We start from the raw sequence: 27523 nt of genomic DNA, 5'->3' as shown, positions 1-27523 counted from the left end.
TCACCCATGTCCAATAGTCTGTATTATTACTCATAAGAATAAAATGCCATGATTAAAGTATATTTTTATCATTAATAAAATTGTTAAACAAAATATGGAATTTGAGCTGTTTTTAGAATTTTAGACATATTTCTTAATTGGTAAGATATCCATATATTTATTTTATTTGGAAAAAAAAATTGCCGACTTTTTGTAAAGTTGGACCCCACTGAAACATGCACATGCACACACACACACACACACACACACACACACACACACACAGAAAGAGAGAAACCACGACATAAAACATATGTTTTTTTTTTAATTTTTTTTAATGTTTATTTATTTTTGAGACAGAGAGAGACAGAGCATGAACAGGGGAGGGGCAGAGAGAGAGGGAGACACAGAATCTGAAACAGGCTGCAGGCTCTTAGCGGTCAGCACAGAGCCCGACGTGGGGCTCAGACTCACGGACCGTGAGATCATGACCTGAGCCGAAGTCGGCCGCTTAACCGACCAAGCCACCCAGGCGCCCCCATAAAACATATGTTTATGTGAGCATGGAAACCTCTATAGAAAGATAGTAATTATGGTTAAAATGGCTCGCACAGAGGAGTGAAATTAGAAATTGGGGTAGGAGATGATAAATTTGTATATAATTGTATTTTTTCCAATTTTATAAGGACATATATTTCATAATTGAGCATCTAATTGTTAAATAAAATTTGAAATTAAAGAAAAACTAAACTTAAAAATGCTAATTTGGGGGGCCTGGCTGACTCAGTGGGTAGAACATAGGACTCTTAATCTTGGGATCATGAATACAAGCCCCACATTGGTTATAGAACTTACTTAAAAATAAATATTTAGGGGCGCCTGGGTGGCTCAGTCGGTTAAGCGTCCGACTTCGGCTCAGGTCATGATCTCACGGTCCGTGAGTTTGAGCCCCGCGTCGGGCTCTGTGCTGACAGCTCAGAGCCTGGAGCCTGTTTCAGATTCTGTGTCTCCCTCTCTCCCTGCCCCTCCCCCATTCATGCTCTGTCTCTCTCTGTCTCAAAAATAAATAAACATTAAAAAATATTAAAAAAATATATTTAAAAAATGTAATTTGTTTATAACATGCAGAACTTTCAGCATGTGATTTTTACTGGGAGTATACTGTAAAAAGAGTAAAACTTGATATATTTATTAGTAAAATATTTTTAAGGAAGTTGTGGAAACTGTTGATGTATTTTGTAGGAGAGAGTTTTGTCTGTTGGTTGGTTTAATCAAAAAAGAAAGAAGTCTGGTTTCTAAGGCTACAAACTTATTTTGCAGAAAATTGGTTTACAAGGATCTGCTGAAATCACTGATTCTAGCTTCTATACTCTTTTTTGGGCTAGCACTGGGTTCTGTTAACCTAATATGACTTCAGGATTTATAATGTTAAATTTAATAATAATGCTCAGTTTCCATTATTTATCAATTGCTTAATGCACATATATACATTTTTTTCTACTCTGAGATTTCATGGAAAGGACACTATATTGGGTAACATGGAAAATGTGACTCTATTAATGTGACTTTGATGGCAGGCGATATTTCAAAACTTTTTTCACAAAATATTTTTCATTAAGCTAATGTTCCTGGAAAAGTCACCCTTTTTTCATTTGTTTTCTCATTTGTTTTCATTGTTTTTGAATACGCTCATACTTTTTTTAACTGTTACATCCAGCCATTTTGGTAAATTACAGTGTGAAAGTATAGAGAACTGGAATTTTTATCTTTGCTAATTCTAAAGTGTTTGATATAGTGAGAAGCACACCAAACAAAATGCTTCCTGGTATAGCTAATTAAATATAAACCAATGTCTAAGACTTTGATTTTTATCCTGATTACTGAGCTTTTATCAGAATTTCTTTTGGTCTATTCTGTTTAGTCAGAGTAAATCAAAATACAGCTATAATTTGTGATTATCTCAATAAAAGGAGATAATTTATTTTTTATTTCATACCTTTTGAAATGAAAGTCATATTTTTATCAGAAAGAAAAACATATATTGACAGATGCTAAATAACTTGATACATATTTCAGATACACAGATACTGTTTCATGTGCCTCTGGCATTGAAATACATAGTAAATATATCTTAGAATTTATACTCAAATCTATACCTCTGTATGCCTCCTATCTGCCATGTTAGATTTTTACCTAATCAATATTTAAAAAAAAATTAATGTTACATTCAAGTGTTTAGTTTCTTAGGATAGATGGTTCATGAACACTGAATTTATACCTTCCATATTGATCTACTTATCGCTGATACTTAAGATTTTAGAATTGAAATTACTTATTATTCTTGAGAATATGAATATTTAATCAGTTCCAAACTTTTGAAATAACTGGTGTTTTAGAAACCAGAAACAGAAATTATAATAGGAGTTTAGACTATAATATATTGCTGTAAGGATAATTATTAAGGGAAAACACAGCTGACATTTTCTGATTTATGCACACAATCAGAGATGGAGTCCAAGGACTGTGACATAATTATCTTCATGCTAACAATTTTTGTAAATCTCTTGACAGAATTTTTGCTAATTTTAAAATGCCTTCTGAAGATTAGCACTTAAAATTGTTGGGGAAAATAGCACAATTTATTAGCAAGGGTATAATTGTAAACCTTCTAAATACTCATTGTGAATATCATTTAGACAGTAACTCCTGCTTTAGCAGCTGGTATATAAGACACCAGTTTATGGAATCTTGAAACAACAGAGAGTGGAATCTAATTAAAGAGGATTACATGCCAAAGAAAAATTATTAAAAACAGACTAATAGACAATTGTTATGAATTTAGAAGTCTCTGCCAACTTCGCTTTTTCATACAAATTTATGTAAGTGTTAAGTAAAAGCCTTTAATTTTTCAAAACCAAAAGGATGTTGCAAGGCTTTATGTTTTGCTACTTAAAAGTGATTGCTTTCCTGAACTTTACGTTAATGCAAGAATTTAAATGGTTCTATTACTCTTTCCTCACAAATTTAACATATACCAGTGATTTGAAAGATAAATAATTAGAAATACTCTTTTAGGTTTTCTTATTTGTTTGATATTTATCTAATACCAAGCATCCCATACTGTATATAGGGAAACCTTTGGCATATTTTTCCTTTTTAAACAAAAATCAGCTTATCAATTTAGGTACTGTTAATGGAGGTTTATGTTGAATTGGTTTGCATATTTTTCTTTGTGATTTAATTTAAAATTTGTGATGCACTGAAGATTGTTAAATGTCAGTATCCCAATCTAGCAAATGCCGCCTCTCTGTTTGAATTGACTCACTTTGCTCCCATCTCAAAGGGTTTTTTTTTTTTTACAGATAAGGGAATTGAGATAGATAAAGTGATACATAGGCAGCTATTAATTATTATGTTTAAAATAGAATATTGAAATAAGTGGTCCTTCTCAGTATAGAGAAAAGTTCATATCTGTGAATATACCTAGTGCCTAACTTTACATCTTACACACTCTGTATGGTATTGTTATAATACATAATGCATTGCATTTACAAAATTCTGTGGTATAAATTGACTTTTGTAGATTTTGACTAAATTAAGCATAGTATAAATTAATTGTTAAACACAGGGAATGATGTGTTTTCTAAATAGTTAATAAATGCATGAACAAATACATTGGATTCAGTAAATGAGATATTTGTGTAGCAGTCTTGTGTAATATTCCTAACAATAATCCTTTATATGAAAAATTTAACTATCTAAAATTGTTTTTGAGATACAGAGAAACACCACAGATGTCCTGGGTAATAATATTGGAATTGTTTTTCCTTTGTGACCCTTCATCCTTGCCCCCAAAGTTCTCTTCATCTGTTTAGATGGCACCTATTCCAGGATTGCCTGCTACCTTGGAAGGAGACTCCCCAAGGACAAGGAATTGTTTTAAATTTAAAACCTCCAGATTACATCAAACTTTAAATCTAGAATAAGTTTAAGATCCTACAGAACTAGAAAAACCTGTGGTTTTCTGGTGGTGATAATTAATTCAATGATGTGCTAATTAATACTGATGTTAGTAAAAACTATTAGTAAATATTTTCCTTTTAAGTTTCCATACATCAAATAGCTATTGGATCATGGTGGTTGATGGTCATTTTAATATAGATTGCTCAATGCTGGCATCAGTGCTTCCATGCGATAACAAATCAGCCAGTACATGAAGCATTTGGTACTGTGAATTTATTAGTATTAAAAAATGAATTTAATATTCTGTTTTGGTAAAAAGATATTTTATAGAAGCTAATTCATAAATATATCATACCTGAAGACTTATCTTTTGGGAAAGTTTTGATCTTCTTGGAATTAGTTTTCTCATAGTAGCCTAATTTAACATAGCAGGGCACAGAATATCCACCAGAAGGGCATTTGAAAGTACATGAAGTCCTCTCATTCATTTGAAGATCATAACAAGGAAATGCCTGCAGGGAGCTAACCTGTACTGCTAACTCTGGTCTGTACCCACCCTGGTCCTAAAGAAGTGTTTAAATGTGAGAGCACATAGACGAACGAGCTTAGGAGACAGATAAGATGATCAAAACATCCATTCCTTCTGTAGCTTTCTGTCCATCTTCCATTGCATCACTGAACATAGCAAGGTGAGTTTGGCCAGTAGGTTTTTGCCATTCATCTAGAAAATATACACAAAAATACTATTTTGTAGGGATCATAAAGCTGAAATGGAATGGGGGGCTGCTGGAAATGAACTGGGAATTGAAGCTAAATCTGGAGAAAATGATACAAATATAGATTGATTTACAATACAACCTTTTCCCCCCACTTTTCTTATTTTTATCAGAGTCTATAGATACCAACAGTTTCTGGAATTTTCAGGTTTTTTTGTTCTCTGTTTCTCACTATATTAGCAACTTGTAAAATACTTATTTGGAAGTCCTTGTTTTCTTGGTATATTTGACTTGCAAATAATTTTCTTTTTGATTTTGATTATGATTATGATTATTTTTTATCAGAAACTACACTTGAGTGTGACTTGTGAGTATATATAGGAAAAACTATCTTAAAGGGTTTGGGAGATTCAGTGGCAGATCAAGATTTGTTTGGGATTCTGCCAAAGTTTGCATTAAAAGGGATTAACTCTAGAATGATAGGAGATGATGAGTTACAAATCTAAACACAGGCAATACATACATACACGCATACATATGTAAATCTTAACAAGGGCTGTGTCTGGTTAAGCCAAGTATTGTCACTGGTATAGATCCCTTTGTGGAATGCAAGAATACTCAATGCAATCTTCTTGAAAAAAAACTTTTAAAAGCTTCTGATTTCTTTTGATTAGAATCTATGCTCACTAGGCAACATTTGATTTTTACTTGTCATTCCATACTGAATTTCCTAAAAGTTAAATTTCACTGATCATGTTATTACAATGCCTGATCCTTGTAACAGTTTCATGTAATAATTGAGTGCATTTGCACTCTCGTTTTATACATCTGTTTCTGTTAACTTGGTTAGTGGGAGACAGAATATGAAAGGCAGACTCATTGTCAGGGACTGAGGAAATTAACTGTTTTAGTTTGTAAGACTAAGAACCTCTCAGGCCATGATATAGTCATCAAGATAAGGCTACAGTGGAAGGTCTCTTGGAGGAGGAATAGTTAGCTGCCTTCACTGACTTCACTTTCTTCTTTTTATTTATTTATTTATTTATTTTTAAGTTTATTTACTTTTGACAGAGACAGAGTGTGAGCATGAGCTGGGGAGGGGCAGAGACAGAGAGGGAGACACAGAATCTTAAGCAGGCTCCAAGCTGTCAGCACAGAGCCCAAAGCGGGGCTCGAACTCACAAACTGTGAGATCATGACCTGGCCGATGTCGGAAGCTTAACCAACTGAGCTACCCAAGTGCCCCCACTTTCTTTTAATTGAAGGTAGCATCTGATCCGTGTGTGACTAAATGCATGTAGAAGCTCCTAGAACTTCCATTCAACAAACCTTTAATGGTTAATTACTATGTGGAAGTGCAGTAGTAAATTAACAAGCAAACAAATGCCTCTTTGTTTTCATGGAGTATACAGTATTTCAAAAATACTGTAACATAATATGTTAAGTATAGTAAGTGTTATGAAGAATAATAATAAAGTAGGACAAAGGGGCAGAGAGTGAAGGTGAGTTCATTTTTAGACAGTGGTCAGGGAAGATGTTTCTAAAGAAGTGACATTTAAACAGAGACCTGAATGAGATGAGAGATTAAGCCATGTGAATTCTGGGGTGGGGGGCAGGGGAGGGAGGGGAGACCATTTCAGGCAGAGGGTAAAGGCCCTGAGGAGAAAGGGTGCTTTTGTGTAGAAGGAACAGCAAGGAGGCACTGTGACTGAAGCAAGTTGAGCATGGGAAGCCTGGTAGGAAATGAGATTGGTTGGGTCATTAAGAACTTGAAAGTGGGCAGACTTTCTTTGTTGAAATTGTAGATTTTCATTATTTAAATTGCTCTTTGAGGGTTGCCTGGGTGGCTCAGTCAGTTCAGTGTCTCACTCTTGGTTTCAGCTCAGATCATGATCCCAGGGTTGTGCTCTGCACTAGGTGTGGAGCCTGCATGAGATTCTCTCTCTCTCTCTCTCTCTCTCTCTCTCTCTCTCTCTCTCTCTCTCTCTCTCTCTTCCCCTCTCTCCCTCCCTCTCTTCTGCCCCCCCCCTTGCCCCTCTCCCCTGCTCATGCTATCTCTCTAAAATAAATAAATAAATAAATAAATAAATAAATAAATAAATAAATAAATATTTAAAAAATTTTAATCGCTGTTTGAAAGCCTTCCCCTTGTCAAAATTAAGTGTGCAAGTAAATAATAATATTTACTTCCAAAAAGCAAATATTAAGGCAATTTTTGTGGTGATTTGAGACTGGCAGTGTTTACTACACAGTACTCCACATTATTTGTTGAAAGAATGATACTTGTGTTTCACTTGATTATCCTATAAACCATGTGAGAATCAAAACATAACCATGCATTATGTAAAGAACTGTGTGGTAATTATAAAAAACTCTTAATCTAGAATTTTGTTGACCTCCCTTAGATACAAACAATGAATGATCAACAGATAGCCTTCTGCAGCAGAACTGCTTTTATTTTTGCTACCATAGAAAAGTACTAAAAGGTTACTTAATTCTTACCATGAATGAAAGTTAAAATATAAGTAAAAACATTTTGATTGAGAATATGAACCTGGGAATGAGATTTATTCTGTCCATTTAAAAAGGCATTTCTTGTTTAGAATATATTTTCACTTGTATGATCTCTTAATTTATTCTCACAACAGTACTTTAATGTGGTGTCATTACTTTTATCATCTTCGTTGATATCTTCATTCTATGAGGGAGTATTTGCAGATTGAGATGTTAAGCATTTTCTTAAGAACACATAAGCAATTTAATTGCAAAACTAGAACTTAAAAACAGATTTACTGTCTCCACAGCTCATACCTCTCCTACCATATTATATTCCATTTCACTGTGATTCAAGATTCTCCTAGACAGGGCCTGACTGTAAGCTGGCCACCATTAGTGAAATGACATTAGCTAAATATGATTATGTCTTAATGTTCCCTGAAAGGATTAGACTAGTTAAGACATACCAAAGGGAAAAGTAATTATCTATTGAAATATGAATCTCATGATTAGAACTGGTATATTGGTATTAGAATGTTCATCTAGAATTTTAAAAGATATGAATATAATCATTATTTCTTACTTGACTTATAAACAATTTCATTTGAGCTAGTTTTGTTGAGTGCCAAAATTCAAATATAACATTTTACTAGAACAGTAAGTTAACCTAATTTATTCATTCTTTATAGGAACCTAGACCTTAGGAATTTCTAACTACTTGAGACACATAGGCACTAGTATTATCTTTTCCTGATTTGCCTTATTGTCCAAAGAAAACCATTAAATTAATCAATGTTAAATCACCTTAGAGTTGTAGTAGTGACTTGGAGTATGCTATTTAAATTCTTCAGATTTTAAAATGTGCCATAAGACTTGTGCCCTCCCCTGTGATAATTCCCTGTGGGTCCTTCAAAATATAGTATGCTGCAGGCTTCCAACCATCCGAGATTTGTAATGATCATTAATGCATGATTGATATATAGGAATGATCCTCCCACTGCACATGAAACATACTTGCTGGATAACAGTTACCTTATTGAATTGAAATTGTATTTTTTGAATATGGGATGTGTGTGTAAAAATTTAATTTTTTAAGAGGAAAGGATCATGATTTTTATTATATTCTCACAGGTATCTTATGACCAAAAAGTTAAAACTCTTTTTTTTTCAGGGCGCCTGGGTGGCGCAGTCGGTTAAGCGTCCGACTTCAGCCAGGTCACGATCTCACGGTCCGTGAGTTCGAGCCCCGCGTCAGGCTCTGGGCTGATGGCTCGGAGCCTGTTTCCGATTCTGTGTCTCCCTCTCTCTCTGCCCCTCCCCCGTTCATGCTCTGTCTCTCTCTGTCCCAAAAATAAATTAAAAAAAAAAAAAAAAAAACGTTGAAAACTCTTTTTTTCCATAAAGACTGTATTTTTTTTACTCTACTATTCCTAGGAATCACCTGGAAAACATGAAAATGCACATTTTTCTACTTCACTTTATAAAATCTTATCCCTTAGGATTATGCTGGGTAATGGATGCTCTTCCTCTTCCTCCTCTTTATTCTTTTCCTCCTCTTCCATTGTTTATTTAAAAGCTTCTACTCAATGTATCAAATGATTTGCATATATTATCTCATTTAATTTTTTTGTTTTCCATGCAAAAAAGTGCTTTTATTATAGCATGGGGACAAGACCCATGTGCAGAAAGAGCTACACTGGGATCGTGAGGAGTGACTGATTATATACTTTTTAGTTAGTGGGAGTTAGGGATACTATAAATCTTTAATGAATTTGAAAGCAAGGACCTTGAGGGACTAGTTATTGTTAAGATAAGGTTATATTCTATTGTCAAGTAAGGCATTAGTCATGAGACCATTCAAATATATATCATATGTATATGTTTGAAGGATGATTGTTTGGGAGGGGGGTGATGTTTACAGTCATCAGAAAGAAGTACATCAACCAGAGCAAAGCTAGAGTGGTAAAACATTAAAGGAAGTCCTTGAGGAAGCTGTAGGAATGTTAAATCTGTATGCCTCAGGATCCTGTCAGGAGAGACTACTAGCTGCAGCAAAGTCCTGCCTTTGTTTTTTTTTTCTCCCATCATTTTCTCCACTGAACAACTTTGACCCTTAAATCTTTAAGGTTGCTGAGGGTGGAAGGTCTTATCTTCTGTAACTTCTTTCTACTGAATAGGGACGTAGAGATATCCCTACAGCCCTAGAAGGTAAATAACTGAGTTAAGTAGCCTGCCTAAGATCAAGTAGCTAGTAGGCAGGCAGTAACACTGCAGTCTGAGGCTGAAGTCACTTCTACCTTAGCCTTTTTTTCTTTTTTTTCTTAATCTGGAAAAATTTGACTCTTTTAAAAGACATGCTAAGGAGTCAGAAGTAATAAACTTTATAAAAATCTCTGTTCCAGGAGAATGAATTCCTCTCTCTTCTCTATATTCTCATTAGATTGTGATTAAGGTGGGGACTTATTTATCTTTATATACCTGGTGCTTTGTATGATGCCTAACATACAGTAGAATTTTCAAGAATTTATTCTGAGTTGAAATTTAATTGATTAACTTGAGGTTTTATGATTTGGTAATTCCAAGACTTAATTTCAGGAGCTATGTCATCAACTCTCTGGGACCTTAATAATACAGAGCTAAGTTTCTTCATTTATTAAAAGTAGTTTTCTAATTTTTACAATTTAGGTTAATATATAAATTTTAGATCCAACCTATTTAGTTTTAGTTATGATTATTTCATAAAGGAAATGCAGTCCTGTGGAAATTAAGTCATATGATAATATCCTGATTTTTTTTAAATTTAGTAATATGATTTGCTAACTTTGTTGCCTATTTCCAGCTCCATCTAGCATATGAATCAGTAGATACTTGGTTGAATTTGTTATAGTTTAAACAAAGATAACCCAGTAATATTATTTAAATTTTTTAGCATTTAGAGATCTCCTTGTGTGTTATTTTGTTTCCATGTTGCTACTGATATTCTATTTGTTTTATTGTACTTTTATATAATCCTTAACGCAGATGAGATATAAAATACTGTAAAATCTATCACATTTGAAACTAGACCTTCCCTCAACCCATGGGGATTTATTTGGCAGAAGGCCAGCAAAACCAGTTCTTTTTGATGCTTAGTTTCTAGTTTCTACTTTAATTGCTGCCAAAATCTGAGCACTTGGGGATTTAATTGCTCATTATATTTGTCACAGTGGTGTCACAGACCCAAATAAAGACTGTTACATGAAAAATATTTATGGGTATTAATTTGGCCTAAACATGTGTATTTAGATTCCTTATTTTTCTACATTTTAAAGTATAGCACATCTAGACAGAAATAAGAATTCTTTAAGAACTTAGGTCCACCTTCCTAGTAAACTATTATTATCCATCTAGTCTAGTATCTGAATTTCACAACTAACACCTGGGGGGTGGGGGACCTGTTCAGAAATTTATTATATTCACTTTATTCAGCTTACTTTTTTGAAGCAGTCTCTAAGGGATTTGAGTCTGGCTCTGAGGACAGACTACTTGGGTTCGAATCTCAGAATCCCTTCCTGACTGTATGATTTGAACAAGTTATCTTAATTTCTCTATGCCTGTTTCCTCATTTGTAAAGTATAGATATCTTTGTTATTGTGAAGACTAAATGGGCAAAGCTTCTAGAAAAGTGTCTAAGACAGAGAAGGTCCTCAAGGTTTGCTAGTTTACTGTAATTCATCTTTATATGCCAAAAAGTTTCCCATGGTTGCTAATTTGAATTTCCAGTTTCCTACTAATTAAGTAAGGATAACCTTTGCCTGCTATAGTAAATAACATATTTGGTCAGCACTGAATCCACTGCCTTTACTGTCCTTCCATTTTTCCTGTGTGTTCCCACTTGCTTGTTCCATAGTTGTAGGCTTATAGCCTGCCTCTTGTTCCAGTGTTTCATTACTAATCACCGATTTTTCTTGTTCTTGTGTTTGCTAATCTGAGTAGTGGTTTGTTTATTCATTTTCTCTGTGTCCCCTTTTCCCTTTTATTCACCCTTTGCTGTCCCTTTTATCCTTCCTACAAATACTTGCACCACCTTGCTTCTGCTGTGATGCTTGCAGCTTTCTCATGAAATAACCTTGATCAAAGGAAATTATTAGGCACGTGAAAAGAAGGAAATGTAAGTCATCACCATGGACAAGGTAGTTTTTTAGAATTATTTGGAAGTTTTTTGTACCCTGGAAATTAAGTTCCCTATGTTTTACTTACACCTGAAATTGTCTTCTGGGATAGTCCTACACTACAATATAGAATTCCCAAGAATGAACAACAGAGTAAGACATTTGGTTACATAAAAATACGTTTATAATTTTTCTGAGATTCATACTCATGTGAACTAGGACAAGAATAGATTTTATTTTTTTAATGTTTATTTTTGAGACAGAGAAACAGAGCATGAGTGGGGGAGGGGCAGAGAGAGAGGGAGACACAGAATCTGAAACAGGCTCCAGATTCTGAGCTGTCTGCACAGAACCTGATGAGGGTCTCAAGCCACCAACCCTGAAATCACAACCTGAGCTGAAGTTGGATGCTTAACCAACTGAGCCACCCAGGTGCCCCAAGAACAGATTTTGATAGGACACTGGCTATACTTTATTTATAGTTGTCCCTAATGCTATGGACATGTTCTTAATGGTGGATATAACAGTAAGTCTGTTTGCCTCTCACCCAGTGGATCTGATGGCTTAATTTTATTTATAGATAGGATGAGCAGATAAGTGTACTAGCTGCTGGAGATGTTTCTCTCATTATGGTAAAAGAATAACATTTGTCTGAATTATAATTAATCTCATATCTCTTCTTTGAAATACTGTTTTTTGAAAAAAAAATATTGGATTTGATTTCCATTTCAGGACATGGAAGTATTTTTGGTGAAGGTAACAGACTATTTAAATGCTTGCAGAGTTTTACTTTTTTTCTTTATTATTCTATTGGGCACAATAAGCTTTGTGCAGACCCAGGAAGTGAGAAACAGTATTATTTTTTTTAGTCAACCTAATATTCATTTTGAGTTCCCATTCCAATATGTAATTTTAACCACTTCCAGATAAAATCACTACTAACGTCTTCTTATCATTAAAATGAGGAAATAACTATAAGTGCTCTGGAACACTGTCTCTTACTAATGCTGAGAACCTGTCCTCAATTCCTGGAGCCACAGTGAGCTTAGTGGGGCTACTTCAGGCTTCTGTATCCAATTTTCCTCTTTCTTCGGATTTCGTGAGAATGTTTTCATCTATTCCTGTGGCAGAAAAACTAGTCAAATGGTCTGTCAACTCTATGGCTTATGCTAGGGATGAATGCTTAAGAATTCAAAATCCAGTAATTTTGTTTCTTTTTTAATGTCTTTCATGAACTTGTTCTTTTGCAACTGTGGAGGCCAAGATAAAGTTTAAAATTTCAATGAGAGGGGGCACCTGGGTGGCTCAATCAGTTGAGTGTCCAACTTCGGCTCAGGTCATGACCTCACAGCTCGTCAGTTCAAGCCTGTGTAGGTCTCTGTGCTGATAGCTGGGAGCCTGAAGCCTGCCTTGGATTCCGTGTCCCCCTCTCTCTCTGCCCTTCCCTTGCTCTGTCTCTTTGTCTCTCAAAAATAAATAGAAAAGGAGGCAATGCATTTGTTGTAATATCTGGACCTGTGGGGAGATTTTGAAAACACATATTTTTAAAAATATAAATTTGAAAAAGAAAACTTTCCATAAGAATTCTGTTTTTAGAAGGCTGTCTACACATGGATTTTACTGTAAAATAACCTTTTCCAAAAATTGATCAGATTAACTTTTTTGGGGAGGTATTTATAAATCATAAGAAATAGTAAGAAGCTATTTTTTTAAATTGCATTGTATTATACACCTGTTCCCAAGGTACTTCAGACATGGATATTGGGATAACAGGAGGCTTTTGTGTTTGCTTTTGAGTCTAAGCTACTATCACACTGTTGTACAGGCTGCCTTAAATATTTGTTATCTGTGACTTTCTTTTGCCATGAGCATTATTCCTCTAGTCTAGGGAGTGACTTTAAATGGCTAAACTGAGATCTTAAAATTCTGTCTTAATTACAGTAGTGCAATTATCAGGCTCTTTCATGGATTTTAACAATTAAATCTCACATTTCCTATAGCATTGTGGGCCTTAAAGACAGTACCCTAATTCAAAACATTTGTTGTTAAATAAAGAGATTCAGATGTAGTGTTTGATTTTGTTAATCCCTGTCAGTAAATGCAAAGTTTCGAAGATTTTCAACCATAAAAAAACAAAATTATCCTGTCAAGGGACAGATTTATTTCTATGAAATGACTCCATTTAGCAAAAACATGTATATATGTATGTGTATATATGTATATGTGTATATATTTAAAATTAGAGATTTCACAAATATGCCCATAGCAATTAAATAGAAATATCTATTCCCACATCTGATTTATAAACCATCTGTGGAGAAGCATCAAATTAAAAGATAAGTGCTATTTTTCATATCAAGAATCAAGTAAAGTTCGAAAGAAAAAGTTTACGAAACTTTCTTCCATTTTAAGATTTAAACATAACTCTTAGTAGTGATTCACCTATATTCATCTATATTCATCTGTATTCATCTATATTGATGGAGTTGGGTTGATAGCAAATCTAGTTGCAGAGGAAAGTAAGTAAAATTATATGACCAAAGAGAAAATATACATTGTTTTCTATTAATGGTTAACATGGGGGAAAAAAATGAATGAAATTAGAATCAGAAACCTTGAATTTGAGTAGTGATTGTACCATAGAATACGGTAGTCACATACTTCGAATGCATTTTAGGTGAAAACAATTTGAGATACATCAGAATAATCTCTATAAATGAACATTTATTTTTCTTTTTAAAATAATTTTTAAGCTTTTAGTTAATTTTCAACCATCCATTTCTATCCTATGTTTAATAATACCATTAGCAAACCAAAAAGAAATTGGCTAAATAAATAGTAGCACATGGATGCATGGGAATATTATCCAATTTTAAAAATTGTATTGTGAGATGTGTTTAGAATTATGGATAGATACTAGTCACATATTATTAAGTCTTTAATTATATTAAGGTTAAAATGGTATATTCCGAAGATCATATACCTAGTAGTTTTGTTTGGATCTTTTTAGGTATTCATTTGCCCCAAAAGGCATTATTTGAGTAGCAGTTGTTAACATTAAGCTGTTATAGGTTGAATGTAGCAAATGGATATAATTGAATTTACCACATGGCTTTATTTTTTTATTACTTTGTGTAAATTGTTATACTTCTCCTTGGGTATGCAAAAGTAAAGAAACCTGTCCAGTTTTCCCAGCACCACTTACCAAAGAGACTGTCTTTATTCCATTGGATATTCTTTCCACAGTGGCACTACTAGGAGTTTATCCAAGGGATACAGGTATGGTGTTTTGAAGGGACACATGCACCCCCAATGTTTATAGCAGCACTATCAACAATAGCCAAAGTATGGAAAGAGCCCAAATGTCCATCAATAGATGAATGGATAAAGAAGATGTGGTATCTATATACAATGGAGTATTACTCCACAATCAAAAATAATGAAATCTTGCCATTTACAACTACAAGGATGGAACTAGAGGGTATTATGCTAAGCGAAATTAGAGAAAGACAAATATCATATGACTTCACTCACATGAGGAATTTAAGACACAGACAGATGAACACAAGGGAAGGGAAGCAAAAATAATATAAAAACAGGGAGGGGGACAAAACATAAGAGATTCTTAAATATGGAGAACAAATAGAGGGTTATTGGAGGGATTCTGGGAGGGGGGATGGGCTAAATGGGTAGGGGGTATTAAGGAATCTACTCCTGAAATCATTGTTGCACTATATGCTAACTAATTTGGATGTAAATTAAAAAAAATAAAATTTAAACAAAAAAAAAATAAAGATGATGGGAAATGTTCTGGATAATTTGAAATGTGAAAAGTTTCATGAGCTTACTGGCAAACAATTTTAGGAGGAAAAATCTTAATTCAGTGCATAATTAACAGAAAAATTTAAGAAGTATTGAAAAAATCCTGTTTTATATTTAAATTTCTTTTATTCCTAGCACTTATTTTATTGTATTCTATTAAGAAAATGGCATATTTGGGGTGCCTGGGTGGCTCAGTTGATTAAGTGACTGACTCGATTTTGACTCAGGTTATAAACTCATGGGTGGGTTTGAGCCCTGCATCTGGCTTTGTGCTGACAGGGCGGGAGCCTGCTTGGGATTCTCTCTCTCTTGCCCCTCTCTCTGCTCATGATCTGTTCTAAAATAAATAAATAAGTAAACAAACAAACATTAAAAAACCCCAGCATATTCAAAATAAAATATAAAAATATTTCCAAAACTTTAAAAGTGTCTTTATTAATTAATTATTTTTAAGTCAAAAGAAATATAAACCCATAACAAACTTTGGAAAATACTGAAAACTGTAACATGAAAGAACATTTATTTAACATTTTTTTGAATTTTATTTTATTCAACATTTTATTATAATCTGAGTTACTATTTCATTTCAATAAGGATGTTAGACTTCATTACAGGATTGGCTTTTTCATACAGAATTTTAATAAATTATAAAATGTTATTTCATGATTATTAGTTGGTAGCTAATATTTACTGGTAGATACTTTGAACTTTTGTATATGCCTTTTAAAATTTTAACTGTAGTGTTATGTGATTGCATTATGATTTGTTTTCTTTATCATTTTTAAAATTTTATTTTTAAAGGTTTGTTTATTTTGAAACAGAAAGAGAGAGTGCGAGCAAGGGAGGGTCAGGGAGAGGGAGAAAGAGAATCCCAGGCAGACTCCTTAATATCAGCATAGAGCCTGACACAGGGCTCGATCTTACAAATCATAAGATCATGACCTAAGCCAAAATCAAGAGTTGGGGCACTTAACGACTGAGCCATCCAAGCACCCTCCCTTTTTTTTTTTTTTTAATTAATTTATTTTGAGACACACACACACACACACACACACACACACACACACACAGAGGCATTATGATTTCTTAACCAGAATTCAAACTCTCTACTAAAAACTTTTATTGCACTATAATTATACAACGGAAAAATAGATCTTAAATATGCAATTCCATAATTTTCACAAAATGAATTAAACAGTTCCCTAGAAGACCCTCTTTTGTCTCCTGTAGTACTATACACCAGCTTCTAACATCTTGATTAGTTTTACATGTTTTTAAAATAAGAGCTTTATTGAGATAATATTCACAGGCCATAAAGTTCACTATTTTTGAAGTGTGTAATTCAGTAGTTTTTGGAATATTCACAGAGTTGTGCATGTATCACCACTCTTTCAGAACACTTTCATCTCCCTCAGAAGCAACCCCATTACCATCATCACTCATTCCCCCACTCTTTCCAGTCTTTGGCAACCTCTGATCTCCTTACTGTCTCTGTGGATTTGCTATACTGGACATTTTATAAAAATGGAAATACATATACAACATGGCCTTTTCTACTTGGCTTTTTCACTTAGCATAATATTTTTAAGATTCATTTATATTGTAGCATGTATCAGAACTTCTCTTTTTATGGCCAAATAATATTCTGTTGTATCAATATGCTACATTTATGATTTTATTGACTTTTTGACTTTTGAATTTTTTTCTGCTTTTTGTATGTTACGAATAATGCTGCTATGAACATTTGTATACAAATATTTTTGTGGATGTATGTTGCTCTGTGTTTCTGTTCTTACACCAGTACCACAGTGTCTTGATTACTTTAGTTTTAGTGTCAGTTTTGAAATCAGGAAATATAAGTCCTTCAATTTTTCACTTCTGTTTTTAAGAATGTTTTGACTACCCTTGTCCTTTTTGTTATTGTATGAATTTGAAGATCAGCTTGTCAAAATCTGCAAAAAAAATGTCAGCTGGGATTTTGACAGGAATTGAATAGAATCTTTAGATCAACTTAGGGAGTAGTACCATCTTAACACTATTAAGTCTTCTAATCCATGAACATGGGATGTCTTTCTATTTATTTTTGTCTTCTTTAATTTTTATCTTGAGGTGTGCTTTCCAGTGCACAAATCATATGCTACTTTTGTTAAATTTATTCAGAAATATTTTTATTTTTTGCTATGTAAATGGATGGTTTTCTTTTTTTCATTTTTGGATCATTCACTGTAGCTTTGCCTATTTTTTAATGTTTAAATTTCTTTAAAATTTTGTTTATTTTTGAGAGACAGAGCACGAATGGGGGAGGGGCAGAGAGGGAGACACAGAATCTGAAGCAGGCTCCAGGCTCCAACCTGTCAGCACAGAGCCCAATGTGGGGCTTGAACTCACGATGACCTGAGCCAAAATCAGATGCTTAACTGACTGAGCCACCCAGGCACCTGTAGGTTAATTATTTTTGAACTTTACATAAGTGAAATAATTTTGCTATTTGTTCCTTTGTGTGTCACATCTTTGCTCAATATTGTATCTATGAAATGTATCCATGTCACTGCATGTAGCTATAGTTCATTCTTTTTTTAAAAAAAATTTAAAACCTTTATTTATTTTTGAGAGGGGAGAGAGGAAGAGAGAGAGGGAGACACAGAATCTGAAGCAGGCTCCAGGCTCCAGGCTCTGAGCTCTCAGCACAGAGCCCAACGTGCAGCTTGAACTCAAGAACTCTGAGATCATGACTTGAGCCTAAATCAGAGGTTTAACTGACCGAGTCACCCACGTGCCCCATGTAGTTTGTTCATACTTATTGCTGTGTAGTTTTCCATTGTATATAATGGCCTATTTATATATTCTACCTTGATGGACATTTGACTTGTTTCTGGTTTTGGGCTATCTTGAATAATGGTGCTATTAGCATTTTTGTACATGGATTTAGGTGAACCTATTATAAATTTGTTCTGGGTGTATTCTTAGGCATGATTTCAGCTTATGAAAGTACTTCAAAAAGCTTTACAAGGTGATTGTAACAATTTAGTTCCATCAGCAGTGCTTCAGTTGCTTTTTATACTCAAAAAGTGCTCTATATAATCTACGTTGTAGGCATTTTCACAGTGTGTAATGGTATTTGCATTTTTCTCACGAGTAGTAATATTCAGCATATTGTTTTTTTAATTAGCAGTTTTGGATATTCTCTTTTATACAGTGTTTGTATAAGTTTTTTGCTTATTGTCATTGAGCTTTTTGTCCTTTTTATATTTATCTGTAGGAGTTTTTTATTTATTATAGGTGTAAGTAATTAAAATAATGTGAAACTGGCACAAGTATAGGAAATTGAGTAGGGGGTCATAATGGACTCCAGAAACAGACCAAATATATACTGTGATTTACTTTATGGAAAAGATTAACTATAGTGGGGATGATGGTCCTTTCAATAATTACTATTGATTTAATTAATTACTTATATCATGTGATTTCCTATCTCACATCTTATGCAAATGTCAATCCCAAAAGATTGAACATCTAAATGTGCAATGCAGAATAATAAAGTTTACTGAAAAAATATAGGAATATATATTCATAACCTTGAGGAAGCCAAAGATTTCTGAAAGAGGACACAAAAGGCAATAACTATTAACCATAAAAAATAATAAATCGGGCCTCATTACAAATAAGAAATTTTCTTCATGAAAAGACACTGCTAAAAAATGAAAAGACAAGACATAGAGCAGGAGATGATATTTGCAATTTATATATCCAAAAAAGGACTGTTGTTCAGAATTCAAAGTGTTTTAGATATATTTCATAATTTTCAAGATTTTCACTATAAAAGCATATAACTATCTGTTGAAAGAATCTTTGCCCTAATTTTGCTGACTTAAAAAAAATCAAGGTATAAATAGTATATATATATATATATATATATATATATATATATATGTAGTATATACAGTATATATGGATATGTATTAGGTATATATGTATATGTATTGTGTGTATATATATATACACAGTACATATGTATACATAATTTTCAAGATTTTCACTATGAAAGCATATAACTATCTGTTAAAACGATCTTTGGCCCAATTTTGCTGACTTAAATCAAGGTAAAAATAGTATATATATGTGTATATATATGCATATATACACATATATATACATATACACATATATATCAATAGTTTTTAAATTAATTCTTACACATTGAAAATTATTAATCTAAATTCTGTAATTTTCTAAAATCCAGCATATGTATGTGTAATTTAAAATGGAAAGAACACATTGTTATTTAGTTTTCGTTTGTTAGATTAGCTAAAATGCTAAATCTAATTATTTTATTACCTAACTTATATATAAAATCTAATATGCCAAAAGATTCATGGATGTGTTTTTAGTCAAAAATTTAATTCTATACTGCATAAATCTTCTCAAAACTTATTAGTCTCATGTAAGATTAAGTTAATTTTACATTTAAAAATATATTCAGAATTATAATTAAAAAAATAAAAACTTAGAAAAAGCAATTCAGTAATGCTAAGAACATGATATAATGTCACTTAATTTTAAGAATTGGACTTATTTATTTTAAACATATCTATATGTATACATCTATTTATAAATATATACACAATTGTTATTTAAAGATCTTATTCTAAAATTTTGTTTCCAAAATGTTGGAAGTTGTATAATTATCTTATGCTGAGCTGTATCTTTCCATGTAAGTAATTGTTAATATTTTTAGAACTAGATATTTATCCTATACAGTTTATTATAATTTCAAACTTACTTTTATTGACTTTCTCTTTTGAATTCAAATTGGTTTTGCTATATTTGAGATTATTTTAGTGAAGTAATTTTCAAACCTCAAAGCTCTAAAAGTTGTGCTATGTTTATAGAAAATTGATTTAATCTGTTTACTCCATTTTGAAAAATTGGTAAAAAGACTTCTGTGATAGCTGTATCATGACATTTTTATTTTGTTACTGTTGAATTCACACTGTCAATTTTAATGAATCCTACCCAATTAAAGTTGTGTGCATATTTTTCATGAGTCCATAATCAATATAATCAATTATATTTTTACATAATTGCATAGATACAATTTTATCTCAGGATGTTGGAGGATTAATACATTTTTTAAAATGTTGCAGAAATGCGAGAAGCTGGAGAATAATTTTGATGACATCAAGCACACGACTCTTGGTGAGCGAGGAGCTCTCCGAGAAGCAATGAGGTAAGTCTGGGTCACCATAGCAACAGTCACAGATGTGGTAAAGAAAAAGTCATTCTTCATTATTGGGGGAACAAATGAGTTCATTGCCACCATTCAGCTCTGTTCTCTAAGGTATTAATTTGTCAGTGGAGAGACTTCCCTTGAGGCTGTACTTTGGTTTTGAAGCTGCATAAATGTTAAGCCTCAGTGCACAGTAAAAAATGTAAATGTTTAATTTGTTACTTAAAATGCTTAAGGGGTGTCTTGTTTTATATTTATACTAAACTGTGTGATTGAATGGAAATATTGTTCATCTAAATTCTGCCTGAATATAAAAAAATAAACAGAACAATGGTGGTTAAACTGAGTAGTATTTTCTCCTAATTAATATTTAATTTAAAAAGAGGTACTTAAAATTTCATATTCTATTAGATTTTATAGGATTATATCATAGTATTTTTAAACTGATTTACACACTATTTTAAAGCTTATAGATTCACTTTTTTTCAAATACAGTAGTCTATAATGAGCCTGATTTTTGTTTTTGTTTTTTTTTTTTTTGCTTTTTTCACTTTTGACATTTCTGTTTCTAAATATTTCTCTGAAATCTCCGCCAGACTTGATACCTTTTTAATAACTTTTAAGAATCAGTCTTTAAATCCATATTTTAGTAGACATTAAGAATGTGTAAGGAATAAAACTCATCATCCTTAGGGCTAGAAAACAATAAATGAAATTAATTTTAAAAGTTCTGAGCTTCATCTCCCCATTTGAGTCGGATAATTTCCAATATATTCGTACAGAAGTAGTATATTTACCTTTATTTAGCCTATGAAACTACAATTGATTTTTAAAATGCAGTTCTCATTTTTTTTTTCAGGATCGTAAGGCTAAAAATAATTTAAAATAAGAGAAAGGATAAACCTATGAGGCTTTCTAGAAGGGAACGTGGGTACAATTTTGTTATTGCTAGCACACAGTTACCATATACTTTAGTTTAGAAGCTGCTCTCATTTAGTAACCTTCCTTTTACCATGCAAGCAGCAGGGGAAAGTAATTAAATTTAATAGAAGCTGCCCTCATTTTGAAGCCACTTCTATTTAAAACCACAGGGGGAGGTAATTAAATTTAATGGAAACAGTAGCTTCTACACAAAGATACATGGTACTTCTGTATAGATGATTATGATGTCACAAAAAGAGGAATAATATATTACTAGTACTGAGAAATTACCAGCTGGAGCAAGTGAGCCTATTTTATTGTTAATGTCTTCACTAATAAAAAAAGAGGGAAAAATAGAACTGAATATACAATAGAGAATTTGCACCTATAAAATGCAATCAGACATTCACAGAAAGTTAGTTTTTGAAAAATAGTAATAAATTAAAAAGAAAGTATAAAACATATTGTGGAAAAAGCCAATGCAGAAATTATGAATGAACTCCTATTTTCAATACAGTCTTTATCTTGTGTCTAAAACTACCACATTTATAAGTTGAAGGCATTGTTTTTGCACATGCTAATGATAATAAATTTGAATATATTAAGTGTGTACACCAATATGTATTTAGAAAGCTACAGTTATTCCCTGTATTTTTATATCTACTCAGTTTGAAGTAAACACCTAGACACACAGGAAGACAAAGAGAATGCCAGCTCTGAAGCTTTGAATAAAAGAACTGAAGGCCTAAAACATAGAAAGAATTACAAAGGGGCAATGTGAATGAAAATGGATGTGACTGAGGGAAATATAATGAACAAGGAAAGGACATGTAATTAGTGTAGAAAATTTGTCATCAAGGAAAATCAAACTGAATTATGGGAGAACTGTGTATGAAGAGATTATTCTGCCAAATTTTGTAATACTTACTTTTTAGAAAATACTAGGATATTCTGCTTTTAAAAAAGTAGAGATGAACTAATAAGAAAAACAAGTATTACCTGGTTAGAATAACCTCTCAATCACTCATGCTATCAGATAAAGCAGTATTCTAGATAATTTAAATCAGCTTTTAATTATATGGCTGTTTAATGTACTTTGTTTACATAAGCTGCATATTTTACACATGCACATGCACACACATATTCATAATGTTTGGATTCACTAAACACAATTAAATAATTTAGTAACCAAAGCATTCAGCAATTTAGTACACTGTGGGCCCACCACTTTTGTGTTTGCTGTTGTTTTTTGCCTTTAGGAAATGTAGCAGTAGCTCATTCTTTTATATGTGAGATTATAGAAGCATTGGAAAAAAGTTGTGATGCTATGTTACTAAGAATAAGAGGAGAAACATGGAGGGGCAAAAATTAATTGTTCTTTAATCTGTGATCAATGTTTGCCTTACATGAAGGGTGTCTCGATCAAAAGAAACTATGGGAGGGTAAGATATTTGATTTAGGCCTTGAAAGAGGGCCAATTTTGCAGGTAGAGGGAATAGAATTGAGCAAAGTCATGGAGGCCTGTAGGTGCAAGATGTATTTCAGGAACAGTAAGTAGTCTGATGTAAAGCAAATTTTTTCAAGCTTTTTTTGAATATGTTTTCCCACAAAACTCACATAGGCAGAATTTTTGAGTCAGTAACATCTCTCCTTCCATGTCAAGAATCCTTGGGTGGAAATGAAGCAGTATGAAGTTGGCAAGGATGATGTAAGCATTTCAGAATCTCAGAGTGTGAGAAGGGGCAGTGGGAGACAGGTATGAATAATTTGCTGAAAACTTTGGTGACCATAGGGATTGGCCTTAAGAGGCTGGCTGGAAATGTGTTTGTTACCATATTCTGGAGGCTAGTTAGATAGAGTCTAGCTTGCCATGATAAAGAGTGTAAATTATTTCAGGAAGTCATTATTTTTTTTTAATTTATTTTATTTTATTTTTTAACGTTTATTTATTTTTTGATACAGAGAGAGACAGAGCATGAACAGGGGAGGGTCAGAGAGAGAGAGGGAGACACAGAATCCGAAACAGGCTCCAGGCTCTGAGCCATCAGCACAGAGCCCGACGCGGGGCTCAAACTCACGGACCGTGAAATCATGACCTGAGCCGAAGTCAGACGCTTAACCGACTGAGCCACCCAGGCGCCCCAAGGAAGTCATTATTTTTAAGGAAGGGGTGATAGGATTAAATGTAAAAATTAGAATTTTGTAGAATTGTTAGAGGGGAAGAAGATACAATATAGGGATAGATGCAGTATTCCATGGTAGCTTTTCTCTTGGTCCTTGGACATGGCCTAGCTCAGCTGTGGGAACATTCTTTTCTCTCAGTGGCTTAATCTCCACAGCAGTCCTCAGGTGACCCTGGACACCTGCAGTGGTGCTCTCATTCTGAGCGTGTCTAGCCTGGAGAAGCTGGAGCAGAAATGGATGGAATCTGAAGATTGACGTTTTGTGAGTGCTGTGTTTGGGGGCTGTCACCAAGTTGGATATACCTCCAACTTGGTTTATTAAAGTTCTTAGAATAGGAAAGAGGATTCTGTCCTTGCTCAATTTTCTGTCATCTCATCCAATCCCTCTTCATGACTGGTCTTTGCCATGTAGTCTTGAACACATTCTTTTGTCATGTATTCCCAGCTCATAAGTCATTTTAGACCCCTCCCATACATCCTTCCTACCCCAGATGTGAGGACCTGTAGCCAGCTATGTTAAAAACACAAGGAGCTACGAACTAATCTGGGATGTACAGGCTAAGTAAATCAGGTATTTGATCTAAATAAATCAGGTTTTAGCTAATACCAAGAAAGGGGAAAAAATGATTTAAAATTTGTTTTGGCAGAAAATAGAGGGGGCAGTTGAGGGGATGAGAGAGCTAGAGAAATCAGTGACATCACTAAGATAAAGGCCCAACAGAGGGGAGTGTGTTTGGGAAATATGGAAGTATTTAAAATGTAGATCTGATAAGACTTTGTGGCTTAGCCTCAATAAATCATAACCTTGATTTAATCTGTGCTGCTCTGTTTTAAATTATTCTTATCCTTTTTGAATAAATTATAATTTATTTGTGTGTCCTACTAGATAGTAACTTCCATGAAACTAGGATTGCTCTTTTGCCCTCTTGTGTATTCTTAGTCTTACCATAGTATTATCATATAGTAGGTACTCAATAACTATCTGTTGAATTGTTGCTAAAGATAAAAGTAATAAGGAGGTTTATTAAAGTTAAGTCAAATGTTTTTATTTTGAATATTTGGATATATATTAATTGGGATAGGGAGAGAAAAAAAGGGTTAAGGAAGAATATTTTCGTTTTCAGATTAATTTGAGATAGCTGTGGCAAACTCGTATAAATTTGCAATAAGCAGAAGGAAAATATAATTCTACAACTCAGGAAAATACTGGGGGTTGATGTGCACATTTGGACTTGTTAAGTATTTTGATACTTGTAGCCATTGGAAAGGATGTGATTTCTAAGAATAGTGCATCAAATCAGAAAGGAGGAGAGTCTAACCAGATGCCTAAGAAAAAATATTGGGCTTAGGAAAATGTGTGTCACAAAGAAACATATTTTGAGATTTAAAAATTATAAATAACTTTCTCCAGCAGAGTAAGTTGGAACTGTAAAGTGGTGTGCCTGAGAAGAGAAGGGTGGGCGGCATTCCTGGCCAGTGTTCTGTGGCTCCTGGAGATATCTAGAGAAGTGCTGCCCAGTAGAACTTTCTGTGAACTGCAGTAAAACTCTCTAGTAGAAATGTTCTATGTTTGTGTTGTTTAGTATGATTGCCAGTGGCCACATGTGGATACTAAGCACCTGAATTATGGCTCTTGTAACTGAAGAGCTGAATATTTAATTGTATTTAACTTTCATTAATCTAAATGTAAATGGTTGTATGTAGTTACAGGCTATTCTTTGGACAGCATCACCCTACAGGTATATATTTGAGTTGCTAACGTGACATTTGTCTGTCTCTCATGAATGGAATTTTCATCAAATGGAGTGGCTAGGGTAAAGCTAAACCAGGTTCACACACATCACATATACATCACACACTGCTCTCTCAAAAAATGAAGAGTAAAAGTTAGTTTCATAACAGTAATGGATGTAAAACCAAAATGAACAAATATGACTTGATATGGAGGAGGTAAATGACTATTACTGTCTAAAGGCATGACTTATATGTAAAAAGCTCAAGAGAATTAACAACAATAACATGCTAGGAATTAATAAAATAATTTAGTAATGTGGTCAGATTTAAGATAAAAATGGAAATTTATTAGCATTTCTATGTATTACCCATAACTAATTAGTGGTTGTATTGATAGTAGTTCCTATGACAATCCTATGAATTTATTATATTATAAGGCACCCCAAATCATCCAGGACATGTTGAATCACACAATAAGTGGTATAAGAGGCAGCCATTTAGTTATTTGTAAAAAAAAAATCACTTTATATTTACACAGGTGCTGAAGGATGTTTCATGTATATCAAAGAACTAAATGAAATAAATGAAATAGCCAATGTCCACTAGATTATGGGAAGCAACAGTTTTATTTATTTATTTATTTATTTATTTATTTATTTATTTATTTATTTATTTATTTTGAGGTTTGTACAGGGAAAGAGATGATAAGCTAAAGAGTAGAAGAAGAAATCACTAAGCTTTGCCTGCATTAAAAAAGCTTCTGTTCGTGGAAAGAAATCATGAAATTAAAAGACAACATCAGCGTATTACATTGCTGTGTGTTTAAGAGATTCAGAAAGATTAGGAGCTCAATGGATAATTGGCAAAGTATGATTAAGAAATCTTTGAAAATATTCAACTGTAATGGCCAACAAAATTTAAGTTACATTAAAAATGTATTAATTTCTTGATTACTGATATTACTGCAGTTCAGCAGGGAGGAAATTTTTGAGTGTTAGCAATGGAATGGCAAGACAGCCATTTCTCACTCCCAGAGCTCAATAGGGGTGGAAGTTACTGCTGCATTTAAGGAAAGGATCACTCCAATAAGTATGAAAAGCTTTAAAGCAAACATACCTTTTACATATTAATTTAACTTCCTGAAATAAATCTATTTCAGAAGACTTAGAAATTATGGGCAATCTCAATGTGTTTCTCAAACTATTAGAATATAACAGTAAACAAACTGAATAGAACCCAATCGTCTACTGTTAAGGAAACAAGTAAGGAAATGAATATTATGTATATAATGCATTTGGTGTATATTTATATACACATATATGATTTTATATAGATATATAAACTTAAATATATTTATAAAACATATATTTGTGTAACATATGTGATATTATATACACACACATGTAATGGTGAATTGTGGCATCTTTAACCCTATCTGGATACTAAAATGATCTTCACCACAGTGTTTTTAGTGACACAAGAGTCCTCGTGTTAAAATGTTCACTGAAAAATACCAGGAAACAAAATTGCATGTAGGACATTATCTCCACTGAATATAAAGAATGCAGAGAAAGAAGATGAGATTAAAATATACTAAAATAGCTATTATATTTAGGTGCTAGGCGAACAGATACTTTTTTCAGGCTTATAATTTTCTGTTCTAAATTTTCTATAATAGGAGCACATCATGAATGATTCAAAAAATAATGAAGTAAGAAATGGAAAAATGGAAAGAATAAAATATGATATGAATACTAGGATAAGTGGTAAAAATCAGATTTTAGACTCCAACTGTGATTTTAGGTAAATTAATCTTTTTTTGTCTTATTTTTTTGTAAAATAGGATTAAAAACTTAATAGGATTGATATGATGAACAACAATAATGTAGGAGAGAAAGCTTTGTAATTTATGAAACAATAAAAGGATGATACAAAGTATTATAATGTTTGTATATGTTATTTGCATTTAATGGTGTTTCAGTGATTATTTCAAAGAATTTACATATGTCATACATAATGGAATTGACTGGAAAACTATAGTGTAGCCTTAGAATGTAACATACCAGAGTGAATATTTCTTGTCTCTCACTTATACAGAGCTCATTGTAGTTCTATGGCTAGGTGGAGATATTGTACATGATTTCTAAAAATGATGACATAAGAAAAAAACATTTTAAAGACAGGAAAAATGCATCTCTAGGTTAAATCTCTGTCTATAGTATGATAATAGTGAGTTTAGAGGTAAAATTCACAACTTCTTTTCATCATATTTTCTCCTTATCACTGCCAATTCAACCTTCTTATCATGCCAAAGTGATTTGATTTCTGTAT

General features: G+C 33.0%; 1 protein-coding gene across 6 annotated transcripts in view; it reads left to right on the top strand.

Annotated features, from left to right (window-relative positions):
* DPYD (dihydropyrimidine dehydrogenase) overlaps positions 1–27523 on the top strand; it is an 851480-nt gene that overhangs the window by 98213 nt on the left and 725744 nt on the right. For all 6 annotated transcript variants that reach the window (XM_042997970.1, XM_042997965.1, XM_042997967.1 and 3 more), the window contains exon 3: positions 20272–20354. In XM_042997970.1, coding sequence (XP_042853904.1) covers positions 20272–20354 — 83 coding nt within the window. The remainder of the gene's footprint in view (positions 1–20271; positions 20355–27523) is intronic.

This window comes from Panthera tigris, chromosome C1 (genome assembly GCF_018350195.1).
Source record: "Panthera tigris isolate Pti1 chromosome C1, P.tigris_Pti1_mat1.1, whole genome shotgun sequence".
In the NCBI taxonomy this organism is placed as follows: domain Eukaryota; kingdom Metazoa; phylum Chordata; class Mammalia; order Carnivora; family Felidae; genus Panthera; species Panthera tigris.
The sequence above is the reverse complement of the archived record's forward strand: the minus strand, read 5'-3'. Positions and strand labels throughout refer to the sequence as shown.